Source organism: Chiroxiphia lanceolata, chromosome 11 (genome assembly GCF_009829145.1).
Source record: "Chiroxiphia lanceolata isolate bChiLan1 chromosome 11, bChiLan1.pri, whole genome shotgun sequence".
Classification (NCBI taxonomy): Eukaryota; Metazoa; Chordata; class Aves; order Passeriformes; family Pipridae; genus Chiroxiphia; species Chiroxiphia lanceolata.
In genome coordinates, this window is record NC_045647.1 from 4,463,185 (window position 1) to 4,487,553 (window position 24,369).

Consider the following 24,369-nt stretch of genomic DNA (forward strand, 5'->3'; position numbering starts at 1 on the left):
TTTTGTGATCTGGTGCAGACTTGTTATTAAATTTGGAAGGAGGGCTTGTTGCCAGAGCGCAGTAGGGTCTCTCCTCCCTGCTTACCCTGGCCAGCACTGGTGGTTCTTCAGTGCACCAAGATGACCAGTGTCTCTTCAAAAGTAAAAAGATGGGTCTAGGCCATAAAATAACAAGTTTTTACTAGGGGGTTTGGATCTGGGTTTGCAGTACTTGGTATCAAATCTTTCCCAGCAGTTCTGCGCTGAGATTAAACACTCTGCAACTTGGAGAAGCAAGTGAAACCCGAACCATATCTGACTCCTTAATTAAATAGGTATTAATTAAATCACTCAGAGAACATACACAGTAGGAGTGGGGAAGGCTTTTCCCCTCCTTCCATGTAGGCATCTTGCAAAGGGACTATTTTTCTTGTTTAACATTAATGAAGTCTTCAGCCTTCCCACTTTTCCACCTACACATGTACTGAACGTCTCCAAGGAGACCAAGGAGGCCCGAGTCCGGTGCTGGTGAATCCTCTGGGAGCAGCAGGCTGGGGTCTCGCCAACAGAGCCTCAGCTGTGCCACAGTCTGTCTTGCAGAGATCAGCCTGGCATCCCCTGGCTGGGGAGCAGGGAGGGAGCCAGGGCAGGGACTTGCTCTTCATCTTTTCCCTCAGGTTTTGTCCCCTCTTGCTTTCTTTTCTCTACCTGAGGAAGCAATCGGGCCTTGCAGAGCGGCAGGCTCTGATGTCCACGGACGCTTTTCCTTTGCTTTGCGTGAAATTTTGCAGTAATCCTCCACACATCATGCCTGCTCATGCTTTTGAGGTCATGTCCTTTGTCTCTCCATCCTGTAAGGTCACACTGTCCCTTTGCTGCTCTACCCCCTCCCGTTGAGTCCCCACAGCTCTGTCACAAGCCATCAGTGATTTTCATAGGATCACAGAATATCCTGAGTGGGAAGGGACCTACAGGGATCATCGAAAGTCCAAGTCCTGGATTTTGGTGGGGTGAGATGCTGTCCTTGCTTTTCTTTGCATTCACTCCAGCTCCTTGCAGCTTTCTCAGCCTTCAGCACAGTGCCTCTGACACTCAGCATGGCTCCACGTGCTGCTGCCTCTCCTCTTCCTCCCATCATAACCTTCCAGAAACTTCTCTGATGTTCTCTGGCGCTCAGGAGAGCAGACAGTGATAAAGGACTGCCCTCTTCTGTAAACCTGACCTGACCTACTGGAAAGGAGGCACATGAAAGTCATGAGACTGCCCAGTAGCAAGGAGGGCTGTGGGCTGCTCCAGGGAGACAAAAATTACTGTATGGAGCTCACCTCTGGTGTTCCTGCAGTTACTTGAGGTTCACACCCAGGACTTGAACATCAGCTGCTGCTGGTTTTCTTCATAGTCAAAATGGGAAATCCAGTGGTGGGATATCACCACATTGCATGCAAGTGCTGAGTTGTTGTTTTTGTGGAAGTCACTGCTTTCCTCAGTGGAGGTGCATCAAGAGTGGAGCAGTACCCCATGACCAGGAATTGCTTTGATTCTGTGCTGTGTGTGTGGCTCCCTGTGCCCTGTTTGCTGTAAACTCAATGTTCCAACCTCTTTCCCCACAGGCTCTCCAGGTGGCACGGCAGCTTCTCCTGCAACAGCAGCAGCAGCAGCAGCAACAGCAGCAGCAGCAGCAACAAGTTAGTGGATTAAAGTCTCCGAAGAGGAATGACAAACAGCCAGCCCTTCAGGTAAGGGGAGCCTGTGTGCCTCTGTGAGGGACTGGGGGCTGGAAAAGATGAATAAATGCGTCCTCCTCATGAACATTGGAATAGCACCTTCAGGAGCTGCTTTCCAGTGTGTCCACAGAGCGACTGTGGCTGGTGTAAGTGGCAGGGGGGAAATCCCACCCATGGCATATTTACATATCGTGAGCGTGTACTTTTATTAGCATCTGGTAGGGTTGGATCATGACAAAATGGAATAGCTTTTGTTACTGTGTCAGTGTGCATAGGAGATTTGCATTAACATTTCTGTTTGATTGCTGTTCCATTTGTAGTCTGCGTTCACTCAAACCGTTGATTTGCTGTGTCAAGGATATTAGGAAATACTAGGATATCATATCATCGGTGTGTTTTTTCCCCTTTTATTGTCTGCTGATTTATGGACATCTTCAGAAATCAAATCTAAATATTATATAGGGCTTTGTGCTGTTATGAATTCAGAGAGCTAAAACCAATACAGCATTCTCAAACAGAAGATGTATGCACACATATGGGGCTTTGGAGTACATTCTGCTAGTCTTGTGGGATAAATCACGGGGAGTTAAAGACAAGAAAGACCTATTAGGTCATGTATCACATTTTCCTTTTTTTTTTTTTTTATGCTATTCTAGTGTTAGAAATCCCAAGTGGTGGTGGGACCGCTGTTATTTTCCTTCAGATGGTTTTCCATAACAAAGCACACGCTCAGGAACTTTCCACTTTAATTCTGTCCTCTTGCTCCAAGTAATACTGCTTGTATAAATACTGAGTCAGTCCCTTGCCTTGCCTCGTGTTCACAGTCCTCAAACATCTGAGATACTAACATGTACTTGCCAGTTTTGGCAAATTATATGTATCTAGTTCTTTATGTATTCCATAAACTGGCACTTCCAGACCCTTGACCACTTCTCTGGTTTGCAGCTGGTTATTGCTTTTTATTACTGCTCTCTGCAATTGCAGCATGTCCCTGGATTTTTGATAATCAGTTCCTGAATGCAGCAGTTCAGCTGCAGTTGCACAAAGCCCTGTAGCTGGGACATTTATCTTATCTCGCTCTTCTATATCTGATGCTTCAGCCTCTGTAGCCCCAAATTCTTTCCGGGCTTTTTTTTTTTCCCCTCTTGTTGTCATAGCACGTTGTCAAACTCATGTCTGTTTTGCTCTTTCTATTTTTTTTTTTTTTGGTTTGATATACTATCACCATGAGTTCCCTGACAGCATTGCTGCTTCTCTTGCCTTTTATATGTGCTTCAGATTATTTTCCTACAAAAATACGGATCCTAGACTCTTTAAATATGTAGTAGAATATGGAAGATAAAACCAACATCACTAAAGGCCTTGACAGTAAAGTGAGAGGACCTGATCCTGTGGTTCTTACCCGAATAAAGCCGATGGGGACTTCAAGGGAAGTTTTGCCTGAGTGAGGAATAGCTATTAACTGCAGCCCTTGGCCCAGTGTGGACAACTTCAGGCTTTGGTGTAGTGATTTCATCTTCAAAGCATTTTGCAAATACTAATCTCCAAAACATTCCCAGAAGGAAAGTCTGATAAGTAAGTAGCATTATCCCAGTTCTGGACTGGGAAACTGAGGGAAGCGGGTTAAGCGACTCGCTTAGGATCACAGAGGGAATTGGGTTTAGAGGTAGGATTAAGATTCATGAGTTCCTGGCTCCCACCCCCGTGCTCCGGCTGCTGGACAACACCTCACACTTTACAGCCGGGCTATTATTCTTTTGGAAAGTATGAGGCATTTTGTCATTGGGCAAATATACGTTTTATTGGCAGCGTCGAGAGCCGTAATCCAAAGTGTTACATTAATGCTTTCAAAAATATTTTATTTGGTAAATCCATAGCTGATCCATATGCCTTTTAATAGACTCTTCCACTGGGGACATTTTTAATGAGAGATTGTGCTGGCTAGGTCCAGTGTCAGGTACTAAAAGAAGTGCTTTGTTGTGCAGATGTCTTAAGAATAGCTCCAGAGGATGAAATATGACTGTGTTGACCTTTCAGCTGTGAGCTTATTTGTCAGGATTCAAATAAGTTGAAAGGATCAAACCAAACAGTTTCCGTAGTCAGACTGGGAATTGTGTTGCAGAGGTCAACAGTGAAGGCCACATCGCGGATTCCATAACATAGCCAATTGTTGGTACGTATTAAAGTACTGGAGCAGCTCCTGCAGTCAGAGACACAATTAAAATTCTAATTTATTAATGTATACAGAGAGCTGGCCCAGCCTGTCACTCACTGATTCAAATGACTGCCCAGTCTTTTTTTTTTTTTTCCCCTTCTCACTCCTGGTGCTGTTGCAGTCTGAAATGTACTGGAAGTCCTCTTGGATGTAACACCCCCAAGTGCATCCTTGTAATGAAAATCTGTTGCTGAAAGGAAATGGTGCTGCTGGGGGTAGAATTTTTGAGTAAAACTGCACCCACACAAGCACCCACACCCCCTGAGTTGGGATGGGGCCACGGTGACGAGACGATGCCTATTGCTGACAGTATGTAGAATAAATGTCAAGGGTGGGGGAAGTGAGCCCGCTTTTCAGAAGTTTACCTAAATAATGAACAAGTCATCTTTGGGTTTCATTTATAAATATAGATGTCTCATTCAATAACCACAGTGGTTAGCAGTCACCTGGGTTTTTTTGTGACAAACAGGCTTCATGTATAACAAGAACACCATAGGCGTCGCTCATCCCTGCTGTGCTTGGCGAGGGCACTGCTGAGCAGCACCCAGCACGAGTGCTAGGGAGCTATTTGCATGGAACAGGGAGGGGTGCTGTTTTCCTGGGCTACTGATTCTCCTACTAAAATGCTCCATAGGAGGGGAAGCCGGTCCTGGGGCTGGAAGAACTCCCTCGGTCTCGGGCTCAGCACTGGGATGCTGGCAGGCAGGCTGGCACCTGAACCCCACTGCCACAAACAGATGCAGAAAATTAAACTAGTAGACACTGTGTAGCTAATCTGTTACTGCCTCGTGGATGATTTCCTCTATTCCTTCTTTATTCACTGTTCAAATAACCACGGTACTTAAATATATCCCAGCATCCCGTGGCCACACTGGGACACGGTGCCTTCAATAGCATTTACGTGACAGTGGGTTCTTCAATCATATTGACCTTGACCTTGGTAATTCTACCTGAAGATCTGCTTTTAGCAAATTGTGAGATATTTAGTGTATAAGAACTTGGATGCAGGAGTGGAGATGTGCTCTGCTGATAAGTTGAAAAAAACCCCAAATCTCCAAATACAGGATGACTCACATTTTGAGCCTATCTCGCACTGCCGTGGTTTAGATTTGGCAGTGACCGCCGGTTTCACAGCCTGATGACACAAACAAAAGAAAATTGAAAGTTAAGAAATGGATTTAGTAACCAGCAGTTGGGGAAAGAACATAAAAAATATCAGTCCCACAAAAAATTACTGGAAGTGAAAAAAAGACTAAAGTATGTTTGATAATATATTTGCCATAGACATTGGATTTTCTTGAGTCTGTGAAACAAATAATTTAACAGACCAGGTATGCTTAGGATTTTGAAAATGTGCACATTTTTCCTGGCCAAGATAAATATATCTTTGTATTAATAGATGTATTGATTAAAATTTGCAGCTTTAATTGCCGATGCTCTTAACGATTATTCATTTTGGTTCTTCAAGCATTTTAGTTGCTGGCAAGAACACACAGATTGGAAACAAATCAAGAGACACATTTTTCTCCCAAGAAAGTAAAAGTGCATGTGTGTTTTGGCAATACTAAAAATACGATTTTTTTTAAAGACATAAATGTTGTGTGTTGCATCGAGCTGAAAGTTGGATACTGGACTGAAAACAGATTTGGGACATCCAAGTCAATATCTCACAATTGAAACCCATCACTTGACTTTTTTTATGTGATTAAATGGGAGTTGTTGTCTGATTGTTAACCTATGTGTGTTTGGTGAGAAGAAATAATGAAATTACTGGGATGGAAACTTTTGTTTTCGGTTGACAAAACAAAAAAATAAATCTTCCCTTTAAGTCATGGCCAAGAAAAGAATTTGAGTTTCGTTTAAATTCTCAGGGTGAGACTGGGGGAGGCTGAGAGGAGACAACTGTCCTTGCCTTTGCATACCGCTGCTTTTTACAGCAGCCTTTTGGCTGGGCTTTTGTAGAACTTAATTTGCATGCTGTATTATCTTAATATTTCTCTCCAGTATCTTGAGAAATAGAAGAGGGTAAGAGGAAAAAATCACTGTAGCTTGATGTTGTGGGCAATTATTATTGTTTTTTATGAAATTAGAAATCATTAGCTTGACAACGTAATAAACACCGAAAGGTGAAGGGCAGGGTATGTTCTGTTTTGCTTGGAGCACACAAGTCTTAGGTTATTCTGTCTCATGTTTTACACCCAGAGTACCTTTTTTACCTAGTGGTGAATTTAATGACTAGTAGAGAAATTGTCTCAGCAGAAAATTTGGCAGGGGAAATAAATTTGCAGGTGTATTTATTCTATTTGTGTGAGTATCTCTCTCTGTTTCAGTCTTAAATACAAGAGTTGATCTGAATTTTGCCTCAGTCAACCAATGGGAATTTTTCCACCAACTCTACTTGGGTCGAGGTTTCACTTCTGCTGGGTTCAAAGTTTGCCTGTGAAAATTTCATTTCAATCTTTCATTGTTTATTTTTGACTTTGGAAATAAAGTTGAGTTTTTCTGGTTCCTACAAAAGGACCCCCTAGGTTCTTTTATTTTTCACCCCTAAGCCCAATTATAGGTATTAGTCAGTTCTTGGAACGTGCCTGTGAAGTGCAAACATCATCCACCCCATTAAAAGAACAAAATCTGAGTCAGGTCCTCAAAATTACAAGATCAGCTTGAAAATTTTGATACTAAGGGTTTTTTTTCCCTGTAACCTGTGAGCCTGTTTTTGCTGCCCTTTTATATATTTTTAGAACCTTTAATATTCAGTTTTTCCAGCTTTTTAGACTGAGCAGAAAGGTGACAAATGCAGTTTTTCTTGAAAGAAGGTCTGTGATTGTTCTGTAATGTCATGATTCCAAAAAAATGAAGCTTCTAAGAAAATACCAATATACTGGGAGAGCTGGCAGTGTGAGGTACTGTCAGCAAACATGATTATTCTCATTTTATAGCCATGTAAACCCCAACAGAGAGATATTAAGCGGCTCACCCGAGGTCAGAGAGCTGCAGACCCTCGGTGGCATTGAGGTGCACAGCTCTGCTGGGGTATCTGGGGGTTTGGTATCTGCATATTGAAAAGAACTCATCCAGAGGGGTAAAGTGGAAGCCAGGATCCCTCATTTCCAGCCCTGGGTCTTGTGGGAGCACCCTGACTATCATTTTCTCACAGGTTTTCTGTTTTGACATTAAGCATTTAGAGAATAGTGTTGTAAAAACAGTGATTTCTGACCAGGTTGGGAGCGGGGCCGTGGGGCTGGCAGTGCCCGAGCCTGAATGTGCCTTACCCACCTCAGGGAAGGGGAAAACAAATGAAACCTTCCTTGACTGGTCAGAAATGTGTAAATTGCTGACAAAATGACACATGTAATTAAGAGTGCTCCTGCCATTTTACCTTGTGGTTTACACCTACAGTGTTGAAAAAAGAGAGTGACTCCCACCTCGCTAATTACCATTATCACTGAAATGGTAGGGTTTGAGTCATTAGTTCCATGTGCATTTAATTAGACGAAGGCTGAAATTGGATTTAACTTATTACTTTTTCATGGATCACTTTCTTGTCATCACTTCAAATTGGATTGCAGCCCCAGGTAACTAATTATGAGCGCCACAGGATCAAGAGTGAAAAAAAGGTAATTAGGAATAACACTGTTGGACCCTTGCTGGTAGTCCACTTGTGCTTGGGAAGAAATGAGAGCGGTATTTTGTAGTATTACAGATTAGGGAGTTAAAGGTATGTGCTGCTGCCAGGAATGATGGGAGACTGCCCCCTCCTATAGTGGTTTATATGATGTACAGCTGGGTTGAAGATGTTATAGCGACATGGTTCCACAATCAGCTCCTTAATACCGAGATTAAACTTGTAAAAGCAACAGATCGGTTGTAGGCATGAGGCATCTCAACAACCGGGCAGCCAGGGGTCCGTCCGTGTGTGATTGCACCGGCGCTGCCGAGGCGCTCTCGCGGTACCGGGCGGTGTAAGTACAGCGAGCTGGAATTGATAACAAATTAATGAACATATTAATGATCCAAAAAGATCGTTCACATCCGACAGGGAGATATATCAATCAGGAGAACAGCGGTGAGGTTGATGATGTGCATGTCAGGGACTGAGCTCAGCGTCGCTGCCGTGATAAAATCAGGAAATCAGGATGGTGATTCTCTTTTCTTTGCTGGAGAGGTTTCTTTTTGTTTTGCTTTTTGTGGGCAAGGTTTGCCTTGGTTGGTTTGTCCCTCTTTCTTCTTTTTTATTTTTTGATCTTGGAGATATGATTGCCAAGTTCTGCTTTCTTCAGAAAATACTTTAAAACAAATTGTTTTATTTCCATGTGCAGAACAGAGTTCAGAACTGCAAGTAATCAATTTTATTGACACAGTCTGGAAAAAAATGTTGATGAGAGTTCAAGGATGTGAAAAGATTGAAATTTCAAAGTACCCAACACCGAGTCTAGGAAAATTTCAGAAGTAGTTTCATTAACCAAAGAAATCTATTGTGTGATCTGTAAGAGGAAAATCTGCTCTAGGACCTAATGGTATTACAAGGAGGCTGCGGCAGCTGATTTTTACCTTTGGAAGAGGAAAAGTTTCCTAAATTCTCCTAGTAGTGAATCACAGTTCAAAGGGTAGCACAATTTCCTTAAGTTGTTTAAAATGGCTTTTAATGCTCTGTTAATTTAGGCAAATATTTGTGACTCAGTGTTGGGTAAGTGCTGCTTGCTCATTATTTCCTGATGCAAAGCAAAGGGTAGGAAATTCTGTGAACACCATGCAGAGATGCTAAAGAGACTTAAGAGTAACAAAATTCAGTTACGGAAATTAAGTCTTTCTCATTTACTTGACATTACAAAATAAATCTCGAGATTAAAAGGTATTACCTTTAATACAGAAAAAGAGAATCTCCTTTAATACATCTCAAATTGATTTACAATTTTTATACATAATATTCATCTGCGGTTGAAAAGGGGGCAACCTAAGGTCGAGTGATGTAGTGTTTCCATTTTTCCATATGAGTCTTACTGTGTGTGATAAAAGCAAACTCCTTTATTTTGTCAGTGCAGGAATTTCTGATGAAGTGCAGGGGTCACTTTTCTGTCAATTTGAGTAGGCAGCATTTTTGAACTACTGTTTCCCCCCCCCCGCCCCTACAAACCGTGGCCCCGATCTGACACACTTGTGCACACACACACACATACACACTTGAAGTGCTGCAGTCTGCAACTTATTAGTGCGCAGTGCTGGAGCCTGTCCAGTGGTTAGAAAATTTCCTGAAGCCTGGAATAACAGCAGTGGGTGCAAGTGCCATCGAACAGAAGTGACAATGAGGGGCAGTCCGGCCCGCCTGGCGCAACGCCCGGGCTGGAAAACCAGCTGAGATAGTCAAACGCAGGAAGATTGACGCGGTGCATCTGGGAAATGCTCAAAAAGTTGGGTTCTTGAAAAAATTACCTTCTGTGATCGTAAGACATCATCTGTTTTCCTACAGAGATTGTTTATAACAGGGTTTTCAAGCACTTGTCAAATAACCAGGAGTGAAGGAAACAGGCTAAAAATCTCTTACCGTTCAGATGAGTCCTGGTTTAGCTGGAAAAAAAACAAACCCTCGTCACACAGATCCGCAGCTTCTCGAGGCAGAGGGAGCCTGGGAGAAGGAGAAAAGGAAACTATTAGTCAAAAGCGACCTGTCTGTGGGTTGGGGAAGGTGGTACGTCGGGGCGATGGGCGCAGCGGTGGCACGGCGAGGTGAAGTCATACCTAGGAACTGTTTTTTGTGTTGCTTAGCTTTTGTTACTGAGCTGTGATATCATGGGCAAAATATTATAAACATAGCATGGCTATAGCTTGCTTGTGTAACAAAAGATCAGGAACTTTTATTAAGTTTGTTTTCCTTGTCATATTGTAAAAATTTATTATGTGTACTGTGTATATTAGAAACAGATTTGGGTAATTCTGTCTAAATGAAGTCATCCCAGCTATTTCCAGACTGTCTGTTTTTGGTTGCGAATAATTTTCATACATCAGATGGTTGTCATATTTAGTAGCTCTCTACATTTTAAATAGGACATATCCCATTGTGAACTTCCACGGACTTTAGCCTGCCTCTCGTTTTTAAGGTTATTTTGTTGCAGGAGTATTTTACAGAGCTGCCCCTGGCAGGGCGGGGAGTGCTGGAGGAGTCCCTCGCCTTCCTGCAGCAAAATAACAGGTTTTTCACAACTGCAGTAGTACTTGTGGCTTTCGGCAGCACGCGCTGGGAAGAGCCTGCCAGATACCTATTTCAGCTTGTCCCTTTGTGTTCACACTTTGCAACAAATATGTTAAAAAAACACTAAAGGAAAAGTACTGTGTATCAAAAATCTCCGATAAAAGAATTCTCTCAAAGAGTACATGCTGCTGCCTTTTTTTTTTTCCTTTTCACAGAAGTGTGAAAGAAGTTAGTGTTTAAATGTTTAATGTTTTAATTTAAATCATATACACATCTACATAGCAGCTAAGTTACTGTGACTTTTTTATTTTTTTTTTTTTAATCCTCAAGGCAAAGTTTCTTTAGTCAGCGTGGGGAAGTGCTGGTGTTCCTTACACACTGACCGAGAGGAGTTTGCACTGGAAGAATCTGCAGTGATGATCACAGAGCAGGATTTTGCCCTGAAACCATCAACTTTGCCAGAAATACTTGAGTTACAGCAATTTGTTTAAAAAGAAAGTTAAAAAAAAAGCAGGAGGGAGAGAGAGAAGGCATTTTGATCTGGCTTGCTGCAGTGGAGAAGAGCAGCTGTTTGCCTCATGTGTTTAAATCTCTAGAGCTAATATTGAAGTTTCAGGGCAACAAGTGCAACATAACAGAATAAGCAGAAACTAAACCCAGGGAAACAATTGGAAATGCAGCTTGGATGTGACTTTGGATCTTGACAGTTTTACAGCTGTGTCGTCAGGTTGGCAAAATATTTTGTGGTGTGTACAAAGGAAAGGCTGTTGTGTTGCTGAAATGTTTTTATTTGCCTGATAAGTGTAATCTGCCTTTTATAAATTACTAATCTATTTAAGGTGTAACATTTATGGCGCATAATCTCAAGTCATTGAAAGCCTGGAAAATTAAAGTAGACTGAAGGCACAAAAAAGAAATATACTTTGTGTCAGGCTGAAGTTCGATGAAGCATAGAGAAGATGGAATAGATTATTAAATAAACTTTGAGAGGAGATGGAAAAAGCACTGAAATATCTCATTTTGAAAAGAATTAGTTTACTTGATTATATGCAACTGTATCACACTCAGGAAAGTATAAGACAAATGAAAGCAAAACAAAATTTAATTGAGCTATTATTTTGCAGACTTTGGCTCCATTTCAGACAGCCTAATCAAATTGTGCTTTGCTCAAATAACTAATGTTAAATGCAGTCTACCAACAGATGTTTAAACAGAGACTAATTGGAAAATCTACATCCTGGGTTTAGCATGTCTAGCTGAAAAAGTTTTGAAATTGCTTTGGAGCGAGGTGGGAAGATGATGGGAGGAGCTTCAGGTAGCATTGGACAGCGGTGTGAGGAGGCAGCAGTGCCTGTGCCAGGGTTGACAAGGTCACCAGTGCCACTGAGGTCACTGATGCTGTAGCTTGCTACATTTGCCCCTCAGAAAGTTGTATTTCATTGTGTTGTATCGTGAGGGTCATGTTGCAACTCCACAGCTCGTGCCATGTGCCAGTGCTTGGAGTACGAAATGTGGTGGAGTGCAAGGACTGAGGGTATTAAAAGCAGTACATGTGATTATCAAAGCTCAACACTTCCGTGCCAGTTCTGTCACTTTGGCACTTTTTAAGCAGCTAGATTTAAGTTATTAACTTGTGTGGTACATCTCAGCGTTGAGCCTTTTACGACACATCTATGCAGCCATCCCTGGAAGTGTTCAAGACCAGGTTAGATGGGGCTTGGAGCAACCTGATCTAGTGGAAGGTGTCCCTGCCCAGGGAGCTCGAAACGAGATGAGCTTTAGGGTTGCTTCCAACCCAAATCATTCTATCATTCTGTGTTTGGTTTTGTACATTTTGCTGCTCTTTGGGGCTTTGGGCCAGGGAGTTACTCATGGTTTGTGTCCTGTACTTTGAGTGGGGTCAGTTGGTGTTGTGCAGGTGCAGTGTACATTTCCATATTTGCTGTGGAAAAATTTTATCCCAAGGACTTTGCTGTCCTAGGGAATCGTGTTTTGTGCATTTGGACAATTGAAGACCATTGCTGATGGTCAGTCACTGTTGTCACTGGCCACATTATTAAGTTGATGAACCTTCCCTGTCCATCCCAATATGAGCTCGTTTTGGGCCAAGGCAGCAACCTGTCACCCTAAGCAGGGTTGTAATCCATGCCTCTATTTCATGTGGTCTTCTTCAGGGGATTACTCTGATATAAGAGTGAGATGCAATGTGATGAGTGATCCATGAAATCTGTTAGAGAGGTCCTTCTGGCTCTTAGAAAGGTTTATTCACTGTTGTCTAAGGCCAGTGGCTCCTCAAGTTAGTGCTGGTGTTATGGGGGCTTAATAGCCAATATGTAATGGGGAGTAGTCAATCTGTAAGAAAAATAATCATGCACACATAAATGTATATATATATTTCCAATTTTACCAGTTGGAACCCTAGAAAAGGCAGATTATATTTTATGGCTTGTAAACATCAGGGCAGATATTTCGGGAGAACTGCAGACAGCTGTAATTTTGTGAATGTGCACAAATTACTTGGAAAACAAATATTCCTCTGCCTACACAGCTGTATTCACAACTGTGGACCAGAATGCCTTTTGCATGATGCTCACGCCTGGTTCTATGGAATATAATAATGCTCAAATGAAGAAAATGTGATTTAAAAGTGAAGTCAGAATTAATACTCGCTGTGAAAACCTGTATTACTGGCTGAGGTGTTGGCACGGGAGTGGATAAACCACTTGAGGAAAAATGAGAACTAACCAGGGCGTTCATTTGTACTCAGAGATCAAGAGCTGATTGCTCAAACTCCTGTAGAAGAGGTGAACGTGCCTGTATCTTCCAGAGATGCCTCATGCTGCCTGTGCCATCCTGCAGGGTAAACACTGAGTTGGGTTTGATGGTTAGAGAGTTCTGCAGGATGGCTTTGGGTCACCCGTGGGGAGAAGGGGTGTGGGAGGGAGGTGGAGGCTCCCCTGTCTTCACAGGGGACGCTGTGAGTCAGCGTCTTGCCTGGCCCTTTTCTTCTCAGTTACCTGCACCCAGGTGGATTTGCAGAACACAACTGAGCTGTCATTCACATCATTTGTTTGCACGCTGGCAGTTCCTTCTGTTTGTCCTTTTCCTGTGTGATAAGAAGTTTCTGCAGGAAAGTATGAATAACAGGAGAGGAGGCAAAGAAAATCCCCAAAAGTAAAAACAAGGCCAAGGAAGAAGGAGTAAAGCACAAGTTAGCAAGAGCCAAAGGCCTGGCATTGATTTTACTTTTAACTTTGGTGTTTATTCAAAGGCTGTGGATACAGGTTAACTGCCTTGGCTCAATATTTATTGCTGCGTTACTTGTCTTAAAGTGGAACAATGAGCGCTTTGTTGATTGGGTTCAGAGATTGTCCCATTTTACTCCATCTCCTGCATCACTCTCTCTATCTGCAGGTTTTAAGCAGTTTATTTTAATTTCAGATTTCTCACCCTCCATTGTGAATTGCTGCTGTGCCACCGGCAGCAACACTTGAGGGACTATTGTTCGTCTTTTCAAAGTGATGGGAGCACACAGTGAAGCCGTTAGCTCCTGTGAAACGTGACCCTCCTTGATGATATCACACTTTGCAGATTCAGAACAGGATAAACATTTTAAAGGAGAGGGGAAATATCAGATAGGTTATTTTTTCATCAGAAAAGGTTGTGGAAATATTCTGCGCAAGAATTAAAAAGTAAGAGGAAAAAAAGCCGTAATGGCACTAGTTACCTTTCTGTTTTGACAGCCATCAAAGATGTGTCCAGATCAATTAATAGGAGAGGGAATATCTCCTCTCCATTACCCACACTGACCCTTGAGCAGACAGTGGAGCAGAAAATCAGTGCAGTCACAGTGCAGTGAATGATGACTGTACTGATTTTACCCTAATTTAGCCATGGCAGTGATTTCAGTGCTATTAGGAATGGGCACATCCTGGACAGTTTCTCAGGCTGCAGTGTTTGGAAAGTGCCCCCACGGTATTGGGGATTTCTCTCTGGAATAGGAGCATTAACATCATGTAGAACATAGTTCAGATATTTTTAAATCCCGTTGTCAGCAACTGGCACTAAAGGGGGAAGGTATGGTTACTGTATGCATCACTGTTATTTTTTACTTGGAAAATGTGCTCATTTTGAGTCCTTCACTCAGCTGTGTCTACCCAGAGGAAAAACAAACCAGTTTCTTCTGGGAGAGCCCAACAATGGACACATGAGAGCGGCAAGGCCAGCTGCAAAATTGTGGTGGTGGTTTGTTGCTAATTCTGCAGGAGTGAGAGGAGGGGACCACCCTGTCTTAAAAAAAAAAGGGGAAGAAAACCAAAACAAAAATAATTTTAAAACCCACTTTCAGTTTGTGACTTTGATTTTGCTAAAAAAAAAGGCAAACTAAAAAAAAGGCAGCAAACAGCCTTACTCCTTGCCCAGGATACTGTAATAATTACTGGGGCAGTTTTTCCATTCGTGGTTGCTTTTGCCTCACACCTGTAGGAAGCCTGTTCCTTTGCTTCTGTGCTTCACCACCGCAGTACTTTTATTTGAAAACATGAGGAAATTCAATTTCCTAACCCGCCTCTCGAGTCAGGGCAGTTACTGCAATGGAAGAGTTGCAAATGGCTCGTGTGTGAACAGTTTAGGATGGAGCCATACGGGCCGTGCTGAGGTGCGGGAGAGGGAAGATAATTGTAAATGTTCTTGTGGGGATCTGATTGACAGCTTATTGTCTGCAGGCAGTGAGTAGAGAATAGGAAATGAGTTAAGTGTAGGGGATCTGGCAGGCTGCAGGCTCTGCTGATGATGGCTGCTGCACCCAGCCAGGCACCAAACCAACCCGTGGCAGCCCTCTTTCCAAGGCACCCCCAAAGGGACGTCCCTCTGTTGGTTCAAGGCATGTGTGAGATGAGGCTGTGTCTTGTTTCTGCTGCTGGGTCATCTGGGGTGCCTGGAGTGATCTCAGCCCCCATGTTGGGGTGACCCTGGGCAGTCTGTTACTGAGATGTGTTCCCAACTCATTAATATGGGGGGACAACAGGGATGTCCCATAGCACCAGTCCATAAGCAGAACAAGAAAAGGAAACATCTTCTCCCCAACTCAGTAAATTTGTCAACACGAGGTCTCTTTGGTAGCTTTACAGTATCGTAATATCTGAGGCTGGTTGCATGTGTTTTTAAGTTTTCATTATCCCACTTTTTTCCCCTGAGTGATACATGCCCTCAGGTCCAACAGCCCATGAGGAGGCCCCAATGAGCACTTAAATATTACAGAACTGCACATGCTAATGATAGAAATACCAAAACCAAATACTCCATCCCCAAAATCTCACTGTCTGTATTTTTTTTAATCTCCCTGCCTATGTGCATTTAAGAAAAAAAGAAAAATCCCAGCTTTGCATTGTTAGTGTAGGCTTCTGAGCCAGATTGTACTACAGAGCACACTGATGTGTCTTCCCCTGAGGTATGGAAAGATCTATGTGTGCTAAGCAGGTGTTTTCGTTTGTTTAATTGGAGCTGAGTTTAGCACAATATTACAGATAAATGAATTACACATGTTCAGTAATTCATAGAAAGTGAGTGTTGTTTTGCTTAGACACTTGTCTTCGCATCCAGGTTCACAGAGAAGATAGTGAGCTGGCAAACGAGGCCTGAGGTCTTCCAAAAACAAAAAACTGCATGTGCATGAGCAAAGCCTGACGTCTGGTTGCTAAAACAGCAATAATTATTTCACCTTTGTTTAAATTGTAACATTTTTAAATTTAAATAGTATCCTGTTTTGACAAACTACAAAACCACAGGTCTGAAAAAGAAGCGCACGAGGCCTGTGTCAATAGTTGGTGGCATCTCTGGGCAGGAAGCTTTGGGGTGACACACGCTGGCTGTGACGACACCAGGGATGGAGAGACCCAGGAACCACCCAGAGGGCTCTGGGGCTTCTCTGGCGTGCTGTGCCCAGAGCAGTGACATGCACATTGCTTGGCAGGGTGATGACTGGTTTGCTTCTACCCGTGGGGTTTTTTATTCATTATTAGTTCTTTTTTCCGTCTCTCTTTTTGCTGGGCTTCCCAGGCTCAAGCTGCCGCCCCCTTTGCAGAGGCACTACAGGGTACGAGTGCCCCCACCCCCTCATCATCACTGACAGGTCTCTCAGCAGAGGGACAGGACCCCTGGATCCCAGGAAAGCCTCCCCGCTGGGAGCAGCACAGGGGATGTGGCTGGCCCTGCTCTCACAGGAGCACTGAGTGAGAGCCCCAGGCAGCTCGAAGGTGCTGCCTTTCAAAGGACGAGCAAAAGCGGTCGCTTCTTACAGCTTCCCTCATGGTTTTGAGTAGTCCCAGCCCTTGGCCAGCTTCCAAATGGATAATTCAACTTACCCGAATTTCCTCTGCAGATTCAATTGTAAACTCTTTCCTCGCTCTCCCCTGCCAGGGCCGTGTATAACTGTGCTGTGCAGCCTTAAACAACCGTCACGTGCAGCTCCAGAGCCCGTGGAGTTTGAGGCACAGCAAGGAAAAGGCTGTATCAGAACTTGTACTGAACTCTAGGGAGAGTATTGTTTGTGCCTTTTAGTTCATGCAGTACTTGGGAGCAAGCTTTTGGATCAAAGGTGTGGTTGGAGCATAAGTCAGTGTTGTGAGCTGGTGGGGTCAGCACTTGAGGCTGATTGTGCGAAATGATTTATTCAGGGACATCCTTGCTCGTGGACATCCTCACCTTCAAGTCTTCTGATAACTGAAATTAAGGCTATTTAGCTGAATTTCTCATTCATCTACGAATTTGTTAATGCATTACCTGTAGAGCTACTGTGTATGTGTATATTCCTTCTCTTCTACCAGCTTCCCACCAGCCTCCTGCCAGACCACTCTTCTCCATGGGCTACAACAGAAGAGTCTTGTATGGCAGGAGCTACACTGATGGAAAAAACAGTAGCCCTTGCCCACACAGGTACCTATATGGAGCTGTGCCTAGCAAAACCTGATCCTGGGATAGATCCAGGCAGGGCTCAGTGCGGCAACATGGCTTTCTAAAGGAAGCCAAAGGCACGTGGGGAAGTGGTGTGTGATCTGGGAAGTGCTCCTGCATCCTCTGGGTTAAATGGAACCACCACAGTAAATCACAGTTGAAAGTGAGTTGGAAGCTTTTAAAACTGTTACTTGTTTGAGGCTTTTCCTGCTGCACGCGTCGGTATGGGATTGTTCTGCAGGAGGCTCCTGGGAATTAATGTGTGTCCAAACCCAACAACAATCTCAGAACGTTTGCGGCAGTGTAATCTATAAACTTTTAATTATATATAGACCTGAGTAAATAGCTTGAAATCTCTTTAAACTCTTTGTTCATGAATGTATATTAAAAAGTGCCCATCCCATATGCACACACACACACACACCCTCTTCCTTCCTTCCTTCCTTGTTTTACACCCACTTCCAGCAAGTCTTTGGCTCGTGGCATCCGTCCTTGTGCTGGGAGCTGTGGCCAGAACTCCCCATGGGGGTGGCCCAGCCAGGGGCTTGGCTGGACACTGAGCCCCCCCCGGCGTGTGTGTGGTGTCCAGAGGACAGTACAGGAGCTGTTGACTGTGTCTGGGTTTCCCACTTGAAGTGCAGCCCTTTTGGGAGGCTGATTCTGCAGCTTCAAACACTTTAATGAGATGCAAATTGTTTGTGATGCTGCCTTACTAAATGTATTGTAATTTTAAAATCATTTGCTTGTTAATTGTATTTAAATAGCTGCCACTTAGACAAGCAGAAAGTTTCCAGAAAGATAAATTGGGTTTTTTTTTCTTTTTGCTGTGTTTGAGAGCAGCTCCGATGACTTTTCACGGCTGCTTTGGTACAGCACATTCCAGATGGCAGTGTGCCCTGGCCTCACTCACCTCCTGGTCCTCACTTCTTCCCCCAAAGAAGAAATAATCATTCTGTTACCTTTCTTCTATAAAACCACAGTCCCCTGAGCAAGTGGAGTACCTGGGGAGGTTCAGAGTAGAGATCACTTACTTTCCCCTCTGTTCAGCCAAGTCAGATCAACCTAGGTCAGATTTTGGGGTGTGTGATGTGGATACTGCTACCCTTGTGCATATGGGATTTGAAAGGATCCCAAAGATTTAGGGGATTGAAGTCTTTTGGGCCCTTTGAAATTCCCAGGCTGTTTTTATGTCGATGTCTGACTGCCAGGCAACCGAGGCAAGGTCGCCCATCCTCAGCACCTTCAGGGCTCTGTCTTCTGCATGTTGAAATAAATGGCAAAGTTTCTCTTGGCTCTGGCTGAGCAATATGAGGTCCTCACTGACCTCAGTTCAGCTTGGTTTAGAGCTGATTTTGATACTGCATGGTTGCTAGCTTTGGCGTGGAGCAAGCTACATGGTATCATTTGTATTTTATTTGTATTTGAAATACTGTCCTGGAAAATGAAAAATAATATTTCCATATCAGTTCGTTCTTCTTGCCTTGGCTGGAGGACCCCACCCTGCCCGTGCTTCTGACTCTTGTTTTCCAGCTGCTCCGTGTTCACCACTGGACCCTTATTTCGATTCTGCCTCATTTTCCCAGCGATGTCTCATATTCCCTTTGTTTTCTGTTTGCATCTTTGTTGTGCGGCAGGATCAGTAATAATAGTTAATAATTAGCAGCTCAATAGCACTCTTCACCTTCAAAGCAATTTTAGGCATTAAATCACTCAGCTCTGCTGGCACTATTACAATATTGACTTGTTACTTCACCAGTGTCACTGAGGCAGCAAAACCTGCATTTTTATGGAGGCCAAAATGGGGTCATTTTTTTTTTACAGTACAAAATTGGCAAAAAATAAAATTTTCTCCTAGGCTGACACTTCGTTTGCCAAATTTCAGCGTAGAGCCAATTTTTAAAGCCGAGTAATAAACACCTGAAAAGTTCTGGTTTATAATGGCAGTGCTGAGAAGCCATTAACTGAATGGCTCTGCTATAACATAAGAAAACCCTTAAACTGTCAAAAAACTTGTAGAAGGTGGTGGATGGAGGTTTAGCAAATGCCAGCTTTGCCTTGAGCCTGGAGCTGAGATGCAGAGGGAACCTGTGCAGATTGGTAGCGTGGATCATTATGTGTGTCCCTTCTCCATTATGGGGAAATGGTCCTTTCCCATGTGTGGGGTGGAGTGAGGTGAGCATCCTGTCCCGGGTGAGATCTCTCCAGGTCTCTCAAGCTATAGGGAGAAGAAGGTGAGGAGTTGCAATGGGGATGGAGCCCCAGGGGAGCAGAGAGCAGAATTTGGGACAACAGGAAAAACCTGGAGCAAAGAAGGAATTGAGGGATGCACAGTGTCAGAGGGGATTTGAGAGGAAACAGCGTGGGGAGGGATGTGGGGTCAGGAGCCTGGGCAGCAGCAAGTGCAGCTCTTCAGGGCACTGGAGGGAGATGTGACCAGCAAGGTGGCATGAAGCCCTGGAGAAGCCCTACTTGGCTTGTGTTCTCCTGGGCCCATAGGGCTTATTTCTGCACAGATTTTCCTGGAAGTGAGGGCATTCTGCCTGTGACCTGTGGCTTGCTGGCACAGGTGGAAGGAAATGCCGCATCCCAGACGAGCATCGTGTGTGCACATGGCCAGGATCAAGGTATCAGAAGCCACCTCCCCAAGGCAGCACACAGCCCGTGACCAGCTCTGCCCTTCCCAGCACAGGGGGGAAGCCGAGCTGTAAGAGCAGCGTAGTAAAATAGCAAATTGACCAGTAAAAGAAATCAGTAAATGAAGGGAACAGCTATTAATGTGCCAAGCCAAGATGTGCAATTATACCCTAGGACTTTTCCAAACTAATACATGTTAAAGGTGTAAACCTATTAAAGGAGAGATTTTTCTGTACAGGGAACTTATGTAGATAGAAGGATTTACACTGTATTTTATTCTTGTATTATAAGGTATAAGGAACATTTGAGCAAATCCAGTCATTCCTATTATTACAATATCATACGTTTTTCATACCATTTTATGCGGTTCTTCAAAAACTTTGGCAGTAATTCTCTTTATATTGTTAGGAATTTTCTTTTAAAAACAGAATTCTTTTTCTCAAATAGTTAATTAGATTTTGAACTTCAAATACAGTACTTATTTTTTTTTCCTCCCAAGAATAGGGGTGTTAGATCCATTGTGCTGGCCAAATTACAGTTTGGATAGTTACATTCTCTCTGCTTAATCACCCTGCAATTTCATTCGAGTGAGGGATTTGGTGCCTCAGGTGTCCTGAATTCCTCCAGGGCTCTGTGTGGCGAAGTTGCTGCCACTGGAAGCGTCTGCATTTAACGGCAGAGAATTGTTGTTTCCTTCCAGAGAGGGATTTTTGTTGTATTCCTCTGTTGTTACACTTTACAGCGTATTTGCACTTTTCCAGTCCCAAATTTTTAGGCGCATTTGCGTGATTTCTCTTGCTGCAGGAAGGCAAATTTGTTTTAAGGGACCCCAGACAAATTCCTTTATTTGCTTGTTCACCCTTTGGCATGATGGGTGCAGCAAAGGAGTGGGTCCTGGCTGCCCCACTGCATCCTCTCCTGGCTCAGAGACCTGCTGCCTCTCAGCATCGTATCTTTTTTTGTGGCTTGAGGGGAGAAAAGGATTGGGATAAGCAGCAGCCAGATTTGGATAGGACACATCAGTGGGTCATAACCCTTGCACACAGTTAGGATCTGCCTTTGCCTGGGGAAGGGAAGCGGGAGGGGAGGACCCTGTCCCTGAATTCAGTTTGGACCCCGTTTATTTGGGATGAAGTGATGGATCATGGCGCATTGCACTGTGAAGGGCTGGAGTGGAAGTACAAAGGAAAAGCCCAGAGCACACAGTGAGCCCTGCTTAGTGATGCACAAAGGACTCTGAGCCGGTCGGATGACCCCAAGGGATCTGAGAGCAAAGTCCTCTGGTTGGGGTGTTTGCTTAGCCGGCCTGGCTGGCTGTTTCTCGTCCATGTGAAACCAGATGTGCACCATCAAAATGACTGATGTGGCCAAAGGCCAGGGAATGGCTGTGCCGGGGCTGGGTCTTCTGCCCTGCAGTGTTGTTGTCCCAAAACAACAACAACTCCCTCTCCTCTCCCATTCCCTGTCCTGCTGGGCTGAGTGACAGGGTGCTCCTGACCCAGAGGCATTGAGGAAGAGGGGAAGCACACCATGGGCAGTGTGGAGCGATGGTCACAAGGACACCTCCCTTGCCATGCCCTGCTTCCTAAAAAGCACTTTATATATGTACAAGGGAACCTAGGATGGTAACCTGTAGTATCTCCTCCTGGTAATTCAGAGCTGCCTTGCAGCAAACAAACCTTCCAAGTGCAGTGTGACAACCAGAGAGCATTTCAGGGGCACTCCTCTGTGTGCTTCTGCCTGCACTGAATCTTCTTGGCTTTAGCACTGTTTGCCAGCTTTGCAAATTGCACTGTTGTACTGCTTTTTGGCATTTTTGAGGTGCATTTGATCATGGTGCATGCTTGTTCTAAAGCAGGAGTAGAGATCCCAGTGCTGCTCCCAAACTCTGTCCCTATGTAGCATCAGCAGTGTCACAGCTTTTCTGTGCGTTCCTATATAACCATGAGGCTGTTGCCTAAACACCTCTTCAGGAAACAATTCAAATTGTTTTGTTGTATGTACAAAATTAAGTGTCTTCCTCTCTAAAGAAGAGAAAAAGCTCTTCCTATGGCTGCCTTCTTTAAAAAATTAAAAATAGCTTTTGAATATTGGAGGAAAACTTGGAACTACGAGCCAGCTAAATAAACTGTATCATGAAACCTTGGGGACCACTGAAATGGGAACAGTGGCCCATTACTGCTAAGAAGGTGTTTTATTGAAAATACACTGATGTGCGTTCCCAGCAGAGTGAGTGAAAAACAGCAATGCCCAGTGGTGATATGGGGTGTTCTCACAGGTGAACCAGAATATAGAGCTCAGCACTCCTTGGCTGAGAGCACAGTAGTCTGATGGGTGTTTTTCCATGAAGGGGCCCATAGTTAATCCGTTTTATTTTAATTTACATCTCTGTCAGTACATGTGTGTACGTAGGCGTGTGTGTATGTAGTTTGTTGTGGAAGCAGGCCTGGGTTTTTAAAGAGGATCCTTTGTGGTGAGGTGAAGCATTAAGTCTCCTGATGACAGAGGCAGATTACCAGGAGAGGGCAGTGCTTCCAGCACTGCATTCCACACCAGCTGTCCCCACACCAGCCCTAAACTGGGGTGATCCACCCCCAAACTCCCATCTGGGGACCCTGGAGTGGCTCCAGCCTGGAGCACCCGCCTGCCTGCACTGCTGCGATGGGCAGGAGATGATCTGGGGTGGCCAGGAGTTCACTGGTTAATACTTAACAGGCAAAAATGTGTTTGATTGACGTTTGTTTTGTTGATGTTTCATTCTGTGGTTTTTTTCTTACCATGGCAACTTTAACATCACGACAAAACACCTACTTTTCCTCTCGAAGCCATCGCTGTTGTCATGCCCAGTGGGTTATTTTGGTAGACAGGGCTTGTTCTTTTCAAGTGGAGGTGTTGCCATCTCCTACCAGATACCACCTCCAGTCTTTCCTGTCCTAAGAAGGTTTTCTCTGTGTGAACGCTGTGTTTCAACCCATGGCAAAAAAAATGGAGTTTTAGTGGAAACTGCAGCATTTCCTCTACTGTACGTGACATAAATGCCATCTCACATAATTAAGGAAAGTAACCGGGAACAGTTAGTGGTGATTACCTCTCAATATATTGTGTACTTTGGGGCAGAAAAATAAATTATGAATAATGCCCAAGCATACTTGGAACAATTTGCACACTGTGCTGTGAGTGATGCAGACCTGCTGGTAGAAGAGTGTGCTAATAAATTTTACTTTGTGGCGGAAACAAGAGATTACAGTTTATTAGGAAAGGAGATGGCAATTTATTAAGATCAATCAAATATGAATGCAGAGCAAAAACGTTGCCATTTTTATTTATTTATTTATCTAGAAGCATGGGGGGAGCAATTATATAAAATTTGTTGTTTACCTGTGATGTTTGATTCATTATTAATATTTTTATGCTTAGAGGGAACCATAATTTTGCTGAAATGTCTTCCATAACTCCTGCGCAATCATATTCATAACTCACCTGAATGTTGACACATCCTGCTGTGTATATATAAATTAACTAGTAACACTGGCATTATAAAATGATGCATTAAATGAAGATGTGAATGGTAATTTAAAGCATGCCATGAAGTGAAATTTAAACCATTGTACAACACTGAGGGGATTTAAAGAGCCTTGTTCATGCAGAATTTGCAGGGGCAGTAAGGAAAATGACAGTTTCACATCAAAAGGAGAGCAACAGGGACACAAGGATTACTGAAATGTTAATTGCTTTGGTATTCTGTTTTGTTGGACACCATCAGCCTAAAAATCACTTTTCTGCCTGAAGATATTTTACCATGAGGGCATTAGCTGAGATTATTAAAAAAAGACAAAAAAAAAATGTTTACTTTGTCCTTTTTCTCAGCAGTTTGTGGGTAATAAGTTTCACTGTTTCCTGTTTAGTCAGTTGTTTTCCCCATTTGTTTTTGTAGGTCTTTCAAACAGCAACAAGGGAAAATGAAGCAGTCTCAAAACAGGAAAATATGATTTAACCCCACAAAAATGGGCCTGGGGATCTGGGAGTGGGAACAGTATCTGAGACGGCTCTTTCCCTCAGAACTGCAAACAGCAGCTTGCTTTTAAACTGTCCCATGGCTCTGTCCAGTGTGCCGAGCAGTGGGATTTGGCACATTCTTTTGCCAGGCTTGGCATGGGACCAGTGGAGGGGGGTGGGCTCCTCTGTGCCACAGCAGCACTGGCACAAGAGCTCGTCTGAATTACTCACTCCCAAATTTGTGTTTGGGGAACAGGGTGCAGGATTTGGCCCACCACCAGCAGACAGAGAGCAGAGTGGGACCTATTTGACCCTGCCTGCCCAGGGGAACATCCTGAGGGTAAGAACAGATGTATTGCTGTCTTAGGTAGAAATTGCCTCATATTAGGACTAAAAATTTCCTAATTTGGGACAGGTTAGAGGAGGTTGTGCTTTGTGGATGTCTTTTCTTTCCTTCTCCCCTGCCCTGTAGTCAGATGAGGCTGTTCTGTAGGCAAATCCATGGTCTGTGCATGGATAGGTACCTACGAAAGTCTGTGAAAAAAGTGTACATGTAAAATAATGGCATAACAAAACCACTTATTCCACTGTATTCATCATAATTCCTAATCTGTTCCTCTCACTTGCATCTTAGTGTCCAGTGATTATTTTCTTTCACCTAGGTGTTGATATGACCACTTAAT

General features: G+C 43.7%; 1 protein-coding gene across 33 annotated transcripts in view; it reads left to right on the plus strand.

Annotated features, from left to right (window-relative positions):
- FOXP1 (forkhead box P1) overlaps window positions 1-24,369 on the plus strand; it is a 382,430-nt gene that overhangs the window by 268,620 nt on the left and 89,441 nt on the right. For all 33 annotated transcript variants that reach the window (XM_032699414.1, XM_032699408.1, XM_032699405.1 and 30 more), the window contains one exon: window positions 1,590-1,715. In XM_032699414.1, coding sequence (XP_032555305.1) covers window positions 1,590-1,715 — 126 coding nt within the window. The remainder of the gene's footprint in view (window positions 1-1,589; window positions 1,716-24,369) is intronic.